Source organism: Lycium barbarum, chromosome 1 (assembly GCF_019175385.1).
Source record: "Lycium barbarum isolate Lr01 chromosome 1, ASM1917538v2, whole genome shotgun sequence".
Taxonomy (NCBI): domain Eukaryota; kingdom Viridiplantae; phylum Streptophyta; class Magnoliopsida; order Solanales; family Solanaceae; genus Lycium; species Lycium barbarum.
The window spans coordinates 160,264,926-160,277,561 of NC_083337.1; the positions used below are offsets into that span (position 1 = coordinate 160,264,926).

The 12,636-nt window shown below is 34.8% G+C and overlaps 1 protein-coding gene across 1 annotated transcript; it reads right to left on the reverse strand.

Moving 5' to 3' along the window:
• Window positions 1-4,699: 4,699 nt before the first annotated feature.
• On the reverse strand, window positions 4,700-12,048 carry LOC132601825 (3-oxoacyl-[acyl-carrier-protein] reductase 4-like). The gene is made up of 11 exons (XM_060314887.1): window positions 11,670-12,048; window positions 10,699-10,841; window positions 9,685-9,738; window positions 7,694-7,774; window positions 7,552-7,597; window positions 7,237-7,331; window positions 7,087-7,119; window positions 5,939-6,073; window positions 5,637-5,730; window positions 5,182-5,264; window positions 4,700-5,077 (listed from the first exon to the last, which is right to left on the reverse strand). Exons 1-11 carry the CDS (start codon window positions 11,836-11,838, stop codon window positions 5,045-5,047), a joined length of 966 nt encoding a protein of 321 aa, XP_060170870.1. The 5' UTR covers window positions 11,839-12,048; the 3' UTR covers window positions 4,700-5,044.
• Window positions 12,049-12,636: the final 588 nt, after the last annotated feature.

Consider the following 12,636-nt stretch of genomic DNA (forward strand, 5'->3'; position numbering starts at 1 on the left):
CAAAGTAGCAAAAAGGGCTTGTCGGGTTTAAAAGTTTTACATTCACATCCAACTCCTTCTTGTAATGCAAACTTTGATGAATATCACTTTTATTTGATGCAGCCAAATGTGGATATCAAGGAACTAGATGAGTTGGATGTCTTAGCATGGTGGAAGAAATACAAGGCAAGTCATCCGATACTCTCAAGAATGGCTCGAGATATCCTTACGGTTCAAGTATCAACTGTGGCTTCGGAGAGTGCATTTAGCCAAGGAAGACAACAAATTGGGGACTCATTATCCGGCTTTAGCTTGCAAGTACTAGTGCGCATTCGCGATTGGATTAGATCGGAGCGACGCAATCAAAACTTAGAAGCGGAGGAAGGCGAAGAGGAAGAGATTGAAGATTTGATAGCAAGTGGACCGGACCAAATGGAAGACTTTGAAGATATCTCCATGGCCGAATATGATATGGGGGGAATTAACCAAATGATTGAGAATTGGTGATTTTATTATTCTACTATTTCTTTGCCACTCATGTATTATTTGCAAGTTAAAAAAACTACATCTTGCACATAAATGTTATCCAAGAATGAATAAAATATATGGCTCATTGAGCTTTCTTCTATTTACTTGTGTTCATATTTTTACTTATATTAAGTTAGGAATATACCTAAAATATACTAAGAATATACTTATAATATACATCTACTTAAATTAAAAACTAGAAAGTTATATACTTGAAAAATAACTAAAATATACTAAGAATATACTTAATTTATAAAATACGAATTTATAAACTTAGAAAAAAATTAAGCTATAAATAACTTAAGTTATAATATATAAGTATATATAGTCTACATATAACTTAGGTATATGTAGTATAACTTAAGCATATAACTTAATATATATATATATATACGTATATGCTGCCTGTATTGCTGTTAGTCAGTTAATATATAAACCTTACTTATAAATAAATATAACATATGTAAATATACCTACAATATACGAATAAATACTATAATATATATATATAATATACAAAAAACAAAACAAAAAAAAAGAGGTTTTGCCACTTTTGAACCGGACCGGTCCGGTTTCGGTTATTTAACCGGTACCGGTTCCGGTTTTTGAACCGGAAACCGGCCAGTTTGTTAACCGGTTACCGGTCCGGTCCGATTCAAACCGGTTGACGGGTTTAAGTGGAACTTCATATTTTGAGGTATAATTGTTGCAGTTTTTGTTATTTTTGATCTATTTCTAGAGTGTCCATTTGAAGGTATAATTGTTGCAGTTTTTGGTCTATTTCTAGAGTGTAACACAATTTTTTTAGGGATAATTACCGGTGAATACCATTCAGGCATCTTCTTTACCATATATAGCCCAACTATTGGTTTATCCCATATAGCTTTCGGTACTCATCTATTTTCGAAACCTTCAGTATATCTATTCATTTTACTGACAAAGAAAAGGGAAAACAAATCTATTACTCTGACAGCCTTTTAGATCTTTGATTCAGAAGTCTACAACCGAAATTAAAGTTAGGAACAGAAAGAATTATAACCAAAAAGGCAAACAATTTGTTCAGTTTATTTATTGGTTGCCTTGTGACTCTATTTTATGTGCATAATATTCGTATACTCTTTTGTCTCATTAAATTTACATTAGAATAAGTGGCCAAATTTTTCCTATCTCGACTTTGTTGTTTATGTTCAATGAAAATTTACATTGCTTAGTTTGTTAGTTAGTTATACAGAACAAATACAGTATCTATACATTGCTTGCTGAGTTGGTTTCGCGTATTTATACATGAATAATATACAAAGCATGCATTATATATACAAAGTATGTGTGATGTTTATATATAGCTATACAAAATAGATACATTATTTATTCACCAATGATACAGTGGGCTACATGGACTGCAAACTAGATGTGTAGGCCTCATATATGGATTATTTCTCCATTTTTTTATGTGCAATCTCTGCTATGTTTGGTCTACTTTTAGTGTACAATTTTCTTCGTTGCAGTCTCTAATATTTGTTGAGGCTTTTTTAGCGTTTATGATTTAATCCTTTTTCCTTCACAATTAGCAATAGATCTAACAAACGAAATTTGTTAAATATTTGATTTGAGATTAAAAAAAAAAAAGCCTACTTTTGACAGACTTAAAAGGACCAAACTTGTTCAAAGCATACTTTAAAAACTATTATGAACCTACCCAAACATAAGAGACCGTTTTTATCGTTTTCTCGAAATGTCCCAAATGTTAATGTTTCCGCGAGTAGTCTCATGCTAAATTGCTAATTACTGTACCAACTTTATTGAGTCGTGTAGATAGACGGCTCAGTAGTTGAAATTCGCGCGAATGCCCTTCAAATGCGTTGGTCTTTAATTTTTGCCCCCATAACGGTCTTTAATATTTGCCCTTCTAAGCTAAAAAATAATAAGAAAAGACGTTACTACTCCTACCCATCACATATAAAAACCTGAAAGTCTGTAACGAATCTCAAACATCCAATTAAACCCATCCATCATTCCAACAACAAACCTTTCAATCGTTCCATCGTTCCAACATTTCACCGGAGAAATCTCCATTGATTTTGCTGCTACAACATCGGAAAAGATAAATACATAATATATAGCGTTTCAATTGAACGTAATTCAACTCAATTTGATGCTTTATTAAGTTTAGATTTGTTAATATTTGAAAATAACAACAAATCATCTTCTATGAACTAAACAACTGATATTCAGTTGAGATTCAACATTGCGAATCATAATTTTACTCAACAACATAGAATTGATCAAATTTATTGCTTTGTTCTGATTTTGATTAGTTTATACGTTCCATTTGATTAGTATACAATGCTCAATGACTTACACTTGAAATTATAGTAACTTCAGTTGATAAAAAATAATCAGGCAAAGTTCTGAACAAGTATGCCGGAGGAGGCAGAAGTTCACCTTGCAAAAGAACAAAGTATGCCGCTAGAGTCAAACTTTCATTTTCATAAGCAAAACATCAAGTATACAAGTGTTAAGAACTAGAAAAGTATGCCGGAGGAGGCAGAAGTTTACTTTACAAAAGAACAAATTATGCTGTTAGAGGCAAACTTTCATTTTCATAAGCAAAACATCAAGTATAACAAGTGTTAAGAACTAGAAAAGTATGCCGGATGACGTAGAAATTTACTTTACAAAAGAACAAAGTATGCTGTTAGAGACAACTTTAATTTTCATAAGCAAAATAAAAAAGTACACAAGTGTTAAGAATTAGACAAGTCTGCCGGAGGTGGCAGAAGTTCACGTTACAAAAGAACAAAGTATGCTGTTAGTGGAAACTTTTATTTTCATGAGCAAAACAAAAATTTACGCAAGTGTTAAGAACTAGAAAAGTATGCCGGAGGAGGCAGAAATTTACTTTACAAAAGAATAAAGTATGCTGTTAGAGGCAACTTTTATTTTCATAAGCAAAACAAAAACATTATTAACAAAACAACACCAAAAACACATAAGATTGCATAAAAACCAAAATTATTAACAAGACAACACCAAAAAATCAAGCACACATAAATTAGCTTAATTCATGAAGTTATGCCGGAACAAGCATAACTTTATGCCGGAACCGGCATAACTTCAGTTTACAAAATTACAAAGTATGCCGTGAGAGGCAAACTTTCATTTTTCATAACCAAAACAAAACATTATTAACAAAACACCAAAAACACATAAGATTGCATAAAAACCAAAATTATTAACAAGACAACACAAAAAAACCAAGCACACGTAAATTAATTTAATTCATGAAGTTATGCCGGAACAAGCATAACTTTATGCCGGAACCGGCATAACTTCAGTTTAAAAAACCAAGAACTCTGCCGGACCCGACATATGTTGCCTCAGACAAACACATTTTTCACAAAAACCAGATTATTAAATAAAAACAGCAGCAACAACATAAAATAGTTGTTCACAGGCAAAACTTCAACGATTCAACAAAGAGAAAACCAAAACGCATATCAAAATCAACTAAAACATATTACGACATTCATAATACGACATTCAAAAAACTAAAATATATACATGGGGAATTAAACTAAAGTTCAAAAAATCATACAGACACTATAACAAAACACTATAATTTTAAATAAAAAAGGATCAATTAAATATAAAAAACGATGAAGACAAGGATATCAATTCAACAAATAACAATTTAACATAAAAACAAATATTGAAACGAGCAAAAGATCCAAATCGTACCTAAGTTTTAGAACAGATGAGACAAACACAAAACAGATGAGGAAAGAAGAAGCAAAAAAAGAAAAGAAAAGGGCAAATGACGAAATAAAAAGGATTTTAATGGGGTAAGGGTAATTTTGTCAAAAAACTTTCATTAAACAGGCGGCAAGGGCAAAATTTAAAGAAGACGTAAATGAGGGGCAAAATATAAAGACCAGCCCAAAAGAAAGGCACTCCGCGCAAAAAATTCAATATTACATGGTCATTCCTGAATATTCAGACGATTTCATCTAAAAAAGAAGCTCTTTCCTCTAAAGAAAAAGGATGCCTTATGTTTTACTAAAACAGTAATTTAATTAGAAGCCCTTCATTCTCAAAAGTCAACTTTCTACCTTCTTGCTTCAGTGAAACAAGGAGCATTATGACAACTTTAATCTTTGTATTACTGGAAACATGTTTATTAGAGGTCGAAAACTCTCATTAGTAATAATTTCATTGATTTATCAATCTCCGTCTCTGGGGTAAGAGCAACATTGACAGTAGCAAAGTTATCGTTTTTACAAACTTTAACATAGGAACTAAAACAAAATGATCAAACCCTGTTTCAAATTTTTCAAAAATGCCTACTCAGCTAGGAAAACGGAAAAAAGAAGAGGGGAAAATGCCAAAAAATAGTAAGTCAGGTCATCTCCTACTACCAAATTAACAAGTTCCTTCTGCGCAGGCAACTAACGAGGCTACAATGATGGTATAACATAAATGATCACCCTTTCGATCCTTGTCTGAGAGCAAACAAAATGAGAGTGATTTGTAGAGACTTCTACATAACCATCCCACCATCGATGGTCAAGACCTGTAAAGGAGATAAATATTCTTAATAAGCAGCTGTTTAAACATGAGGTAGCAAGACATACGCTTCAGATAAAAGACAGATGAAATCACACAACATGGAAGTACCTGTCCAGTAATATAGCTGGCTGCCGGATTGAGTGCTAGGAATTCCACCAGTCCAGCAACTTCTTCAGGTTGACCATAGCGACCTGTATTATTGTGAAACCAAAGTAAGTCAATGTAGCTATGGTTTAAAGGAACTCTACTGTCCTTTCATTTGTAAGATTTAGATATGACCAAACTCTAGGAAAAGTGGAAGACGGGGAAATATTCCCTTCTAGCAAGATTCATACTCTCAGTTGATGGTTTTCAGTTCAAACTTAGTTGTTGTTTTTTTTTTTACTTCATTTTCTAGAGTCGAGATGTTCTCTAACGCACAGGAAATATTGTCAATGCCTCTGATGTTGGCCTACTCTACTAGGAGTCCTTGTCTAAGAATTCCTCCTTTTAGATGAGCAAGAACTCATCATTATGTTGAGATATAAATGCCAAGAATACTTTAAAATGATATCTGCTCTCACCTAAGGGTACGCCTTGCAAAATTTTCTTTTCAATGTCTTCACTTAGTTTGGCAGTCATATCAGATGCAATGAACCCAGGGGCAACAGCATTAACCTGTCGAAAGATAAAATTTCGCATAAATAATTACTTGTGAGCCATAAGAATTCATTATATCATCCAAAAGAAAAAGAGTCATAAGAAGTCATTAGCTTTTTTATCAGAAATAGTTCCTTTATAATATGCTTTACAAAATCCTTTGTAACTAGCATCAAGATAAATAGCCCAGCCCAAGTGATATAAGGGAATGATTAGGAGCACTTACAGTAATATTCCTGCTGGCATATTCTTTTGCAACACTCTTGGTTAAGCCAATGACTCCTGCTTTAGCAGCACTATAGTTGGCTTGCCCTGGATTGCCAACTAAACCAACAACAGACGATATGTTGATGATTCTACCCTGCAGCGTGTAGAGCATGCTTAAATAAAAATTCTGGAGTGGAAATATAAAAAATGAATTGCATTGCTTTGATCTTGGTCATCAATTTCTTTTCAATGACCAGAATATATCACTGGCTAATCATGATGGCAACAGTCTCATTAGTTGGCATCTGACACAACCTGGGCTATCTTAACGCTCTCAAAGATCACTGAATTCGTTGCTTGTTTTGTATGACTAACAACAGGTTCAAATTGATTGAAAAGGTAACTGTCAGCAATATAGCAGGTGATGGAATCTGAGAAAATGATACCAGCAATTGGAATCCATGAAAAGGAATAGGTGGAAACAGATTCTGAATCACACCAAAACCATTTCATTCAAACCGATTTCCAACACGACAACATCCAAATTCTGCAGCTGAAATCAACGCAACTTTTGTTGCTTCTAACAAGAGAGGAACTAATTGATGTGACAAGTTTACTGTAGCATTATGATATCTTTTAACGCTAGGTGGGAATAAAGTCATAAACTATTTCTCTTCAACAAATGTATCATTATCTTCTCCGTCCATATTCCTTCAGTCCAGATAAGGGGAGTATTTTGCCCATGACCTGTGAAATCAACGTAGTGCAAGTGTCGCACATTGCCAACTTGTCCTTGTGTTTCCAATTTCTTTTTGCTTCCTACTTTGACTAGCATGAAAATCCAAGAAACAAGGAACGACAGGTATAATTTTGTTTATTTTACCCAAAGGTTAGGGATGAACCCTGCCCCACATGGTTGTTCTAGCGATATTTCTGCCGTATATGAAGTTTTGGAGAAAGTAAGTGTGGATGATGACCACCGTGTGTTGTAGTCATTGCTCATAACTGCTGTAGAGTCCATAGAGCTAAGTCCCTCATTACATGCAACAGATCGATTCAGTAAATAAATAAATGCACTTCCCATTATGCAACAGTTTTCAAAAACTTAAACCTTTCCAGACAAATAATATCATTTCTGAAATGCGAGAGAGAGATAGACAAATTTACCTTTTTCTTTTTCATCATGATTTTAGCTGCAGCCTGCAACAACAGGAAAGATCCCTCATAAGAACCTTATCTTAGAATATTATACAGGTTTTGGGAGGAAGGGTTGGGGGGCAACCAAAATACCAATTGAAACATAGCTAGCGTATAGACCTGTGTACAGAGAAAAACTCCTGTAAGATTCAACTCAATAACCTCCTGCCACTGGGACTTCTTCATTCTCATCAACAAGGTATCACGCGTGATACCTGAAAAGAAGAATAAGAGGACTACTGATTGAGAATTCTAATAAAACTTAATGTAAAACAGGATGACTGTTGCTAACCTGCACTAATAATTTTTTTTGGGAATAACCAGCACTTAAATAAATATTGTTTCACTGGTATATTTGGGGTAAAAAACTGTTCCTCTTTAACTAGAAAGTTGAACAGTTTTTTTGGATGCTAAAAAAAAAAGGCAGTAGCTAACCTGCATTATTGATCAAGATATCAACTGTTCCCCATCGATCAACCACCTGCGGATGTGATACTTATGAGGTGCAATTTAGCTGGCAACAACTGCGACAAGATCCACCATTTACTAATGTTACTAACAAAAAGAGTGTGCTTACAGTTTTCATCATGGATTCTACATCTTCTTCTTTTGATACGTCGCCTCCAAAAGCCAAGGCTTCGCCACCACATGCTTCAATCTACAAAATACAAGAATTCACTCAGAAAAATATCTTTTTTTTTTTTTTTTTTTTTTTTTTTTTTTTTTTTTGAGGAACATGACAGACAGCCTAAAGAGCATGACTGAGTAGAGTAATAGCTGGTTTCATTCATTTACAAGACTGAGATAAAGTAAAGTAATCTATCATTGCCAACATTATGGAATGGAACTTACATGAAGATTAGTGAAACCATACACAAAATCTGAACCTAAAATTACACTTCTCGATAGATAAGGATTAGCATAAGTGTTTGAAATGTACAAGTATAAAATATACACCCTATAACTTCACCGATCAATTACTATATACATCCACGACTTTATCAACCTTTCGTGGAAGAGTATTACCAGCAAAGATAAATTCCTTTTGCTTTTATGGCTTCAGTACAAGTAATCAGATCGGTAGCTAGCTGCTATCTTATCAGAAAAATTCAAACAAAGAGCAAAGAGCCGAATCAGTTCTCCATGTTTGACCAGTTGTTGTCAGATGAAGACCTTGCTCTAAGGGCAGCCCGGTGCACTAAGCTCCCGCTATGCGCGTGGTCCGGGGAAGGGCCGGATCACAAGGGTCTATTGGCTATCTATAAAAATAAATAAGATAAAATAAAACAGAAACAAAGAAAAAATAACACATTGTAATGCATTGTTTTTTGAACCTTGTTATCCTCACCCTATATTTTTTGACATGCCATGACCACACCTAAGGACATCATTTTCTTGCATCATGGACCAACCCAGTATAAGTACTTGGAAGAGCTCAATTTGTCTCTAATAAGATGAAAGGATCAGAAACTAACACTATTTATAGTTTTAAACTATGATGGAGGTAATTTATGTTGCTTGCATAGCGGTTTAAGTAATAAGTTGTAGCTTTATCGCATGGTTGGAGAATAAGTTCCTGCCTTGAAGTGTAGTTTGAGTTTCAGTTCCTGCTCTCTTATACTTGTAGCTTTAATATGTAATAAAGCCCTCCTTAAAAATATGAAGATCATATTTCACTTAATGTTTTCACATCTGAGGATATGCACAAAACAAACAAGAAGGCCAACAGCCGGTGGAGAAGATTTAAGGTCTTGAAAGAGGAGGTCCCACTCGAGAATTTCAAATTTTCACTTTGGTGTAGTTGATATCACTTGCCAATCAGTTAACTTTCAGTTCCCAAACAGGCCAAATGGAAGAAAAAAAACATTATAATAGTATGTCATAGTCCAGAGGATCTCCTCTTTACTTCTGAAAAACTCTACCTCCCTCTCATGAACTGGTAATAACCGGTGTTAGTTGAAGATTCTTTTGACACATTTGCACTTCGCGTCATATAAATCTTAATATATGTCAAAAAGTTGGTCAAACTTAATAACCATTTATTATATTATTACATAGTTCCTAAGTCAACTTTCCTTTTATAACCGAGAAATCCCACGTAAATTAGCTAGCCCAACCCGACTAGGCCCACAGACTCAAAGCTCGGGGGAGTATGAGCCTGCCCCTCTACCTTGCTCTCACTTAAATACCACTTTTATGACAGTGCTCTAATGAAACCCGGGGGAAGTATGGACCCACCACTCTCAACAAGATAATGTTAGTTGGTTAGATGACTAAAATATAATGATAAAACAAACTTTAGAACTGTTTAAATTTGGGAGGTCACCTAGAGGTTGACAATTTGAAGGACAATGTAATTAAACCAGCAAATGTAAAAGCAAAATAAGAAATCACATGGAAGGAGTATTCTGCATTGTATATATACTCTTCCAAACATCAGACTGAAGTTAGAGAGACAGTTCATGTTTCCAGTAATTCAAATGAAATTTTCAGTTGCAAATGGAAGGATAGGGACAGTAATCTATACAAAAACAATACTAAATTATTACTGAAAAAAGGAACAGATACCTCTTTGGAAACTTCTTCTGCCTCCTTTGAAGATCTCGCATAGTTCACTAAGACCTGCCATCAACATTGAACTTTATATCAAGCAGGTTGGTGGAGTATGCAAGAAATTTATAAATTGATCAATATTAATGCCTGCGTGATACCTATGTCAGCTTAAGAACATTACTGAAAGTTTCTGAAAGAACTTAAATTTAAGGATTCCACATTTTTTGAAATGCCTGACAACTTCACGCAGTAAATTAAGCTAAAGAAGAAAATAAGGAGGAGGACCTGCTTCCCTTTCTACTCTGTCGCGTATGAACTTCTCCTGCTTATTAATGGCAAATTCACCCAAAAACAATATAAGGTAACACAAACTAGCATTGTTTTACACTTGATGTGCCACCTTTCAGGTAACTAATTCACGTTTTGCCCATTTCAAACTATCCTTTTATACTCAATTAAAATTATCTGTTTAAACATTTTACTCTAAGACGATGCACAGAGCAAAGAAATTCATTTGTCAAAGGACAGAGGCAGTACTTCCATTGTTTCACTTTTAAACTATTGCCAACGGAAACACAACTTGAGCAACTACCATAGCACCTTAAAGCTGATGCTATTTTATAGTGAAACCACAGAGGCTGCCAACTCACCATCTAAATTGATCAATACCACAGTGTACAGGTGACAGTGAAACAAGATAAATTCCAGCAATCCACTGTTAAAGAATAAGTTTTCTGGTCGCTCAAGGCTTTGGTTCAATGGCAAAGGTAGTAGAGGATGTGTGGTAGGTGGGTGTCACGAGTTCCGAACTGTAGCTGTTGAACAAAGTCAGGTATTTAAGTGGAGAAGGATAGAGGGGAGAGCCCATTATCCACCAAGTTTCTAATCTGATTAAGCAAGTATGTTGAAGGAAAATTTTTTGGTATTTTTGGCAGTTAACAGTCCTGTGTAACTTAGTTAGAATTGATGGAAAAGAATCTCAAAAACCAAAAAGTTTCAGCATTTATAAAAATGGAACAGAATGCTGACCTTACAACCAGCCTTTCCCAAAGCCAAAGCAATTGCCTTCCCGATTCCTCTAGAAGCTCCGGTGACAATAACAACGGGAGCTTCAACCTTTGCAGCAGCCTCAACTCCAGCTTGTTCAGTGGTTGCCACCTGAGTTTTAACACCTGATCATATCATAACCCCATTATACATCTATTCGACTGATTATAAACAACGGAACATTCACAGAAGCACACACAAAATAAAAAACACCTAAAATGAGGTCGCGAAAGGAGACTGATCATACTTTCTTCGATGCTTGTTACATATCGTTTTATAATGTATTGTATCATATTGTATTGTATCGTACTGCATTGTTTGATGAATACAACGTTTGGATAGATTATATTGTTTTTCGTCGTTACATAATGCACACATCTGCAATTTGAACAACCCTACAAGAAAAATAGGGTACGGGGTAAAGCTATCATAAAAAAGTAGGGTATAGGAGAAAATAGGATTATTAGATGATAAGCAAAGACAAAAGAGAAGAAAATATAAGGTACAACTCAATTACACCAAATAGGTCATTGCATAAAATGGGACTTCTCATCGTTACATAATGATGGCTTTAACGATACGATACAATACAATAAAATTTAAGTAACACTCAAAACAAACATTGCACTTAAACTAACAACACGATACAATACAATACAATACAATAGATAACAACCAACAAAACAAGCTGTAGGATTTCGGCATCGGAGGAATCCAGAATTCAAGGTCAAATGTTTCGAAATGAACGCGTTTATCGTATACAATTATTATCTAGAAACGTGCATACATACATTTCAAAAAAAAAAAAAAAAAAATTGCATTCAGGAATTAGAGTAAATTAATTCTGTGAGTAGTCTATTATGTACATACATTTTCTAACTTCTTTCTGTATACGTATATATAGTCCAAATGGAAAGCAGTAAGCTAAGAAGGATTAGATCCGTTTGAAATACCTGCAGAGGCGGAAGAGGAAGAAGACCAGCGGCACTGCAAGGAAGGTGATGACTGGACAAGAGTTGTCCGGAGGCGGAGATGTGACAGCTGGCGACGGACGGATGAGTTTGCCGCGGCGGAGTGGAATTTGGAGGTGGCGGCGACGGAATTGAAGGCGAGAGTAGCCATTGAACAACGGAGTAAAGTGGCCAGGCTGTGTAAGAACGGAAAATGGATCAGTGGGGAGAGAGTTATGAGTGAGAGCGTCTTTCTTTATTGTAATGTCTCCGATGAAAACAAGGTGCCTCCTTAGTCCTTGGTCGTTTCAACCAAATGAAGGAAAAATTAGGGGACACGTACAGTGAAATGGTTACTTGTTAATTTAAAATTTAGCCTATTAGGAAAGGTTTTGGTGACTTTGTTTTGACCTTTTCGTTGGTGTTTGCACTCATTTGGTCCCCATTAACAAGAGGATTTTCGTCGTCAGTGTCATTGAAAGCTATCCAAAACTGTAAGAGCTCGTTTGGCTGGAGGTCTTAGAGCCCGTTTGGATTGGCTTATAAGTTGCTTATAAGCTGTTTTTAACTTTTTTGAGTGTTTGGCTGGTCAGCTTAAAGTCATTTTGTGCTTAAAATAAGCTCAAAAAAATAATTGGACTCATTTGACTTATCTTATCTAAAGCAGCTTATAAGCTGAAAACAACTTATAAGCCAAAAAAAATAAGTTAGACTACCCCAACTTATTTTTTTTAGCTTATAAGCTGCAAACAGCTTATAGGCATAAGCCCATCCAAACAGGCTCTTAGTAAAATAATCATGGTATTATACGTGGTACAGAGTATTATTTTGTATTATGTTTGGTTGATACTTTGGGTAGATATAGTTAATACATAGATTCTTTAAGAGATAAGGGTCAAAAACACACCCCAACTATTACTTTTTTTAGTTTCATACCTAAACTATCATAAGGTTGACAAAACTACTTAAA

What these genes read in the sequence shown, in the direction of transcription:
- LOC132601825 (XM_060314887.1), bottom strand. Translation starts at nt 11,838, where the DNA reads ATGGCTACTCTCGCCTTCAATTCCGTCGCCGCCACCTCCAAATTCCAC. An exon ending in CAGAAGAAGTTTCCAAAGAG is followed by an intron (nt 7,775 to 9,684) that starts GTATCTGTTCCT and finishes TGTATTTTGTAG; the next exon opens with ATTGAAGCATGTGGTGGCGA. An exon ending in TCATGATGAAAAAGAAAAAG is followed by an intron (nt 6,074 to 7,086) that starts GTAAATTTGTCT and finishes TACACGCTGCAG; the next exon opens with GGTAGAATCATCAACATATC.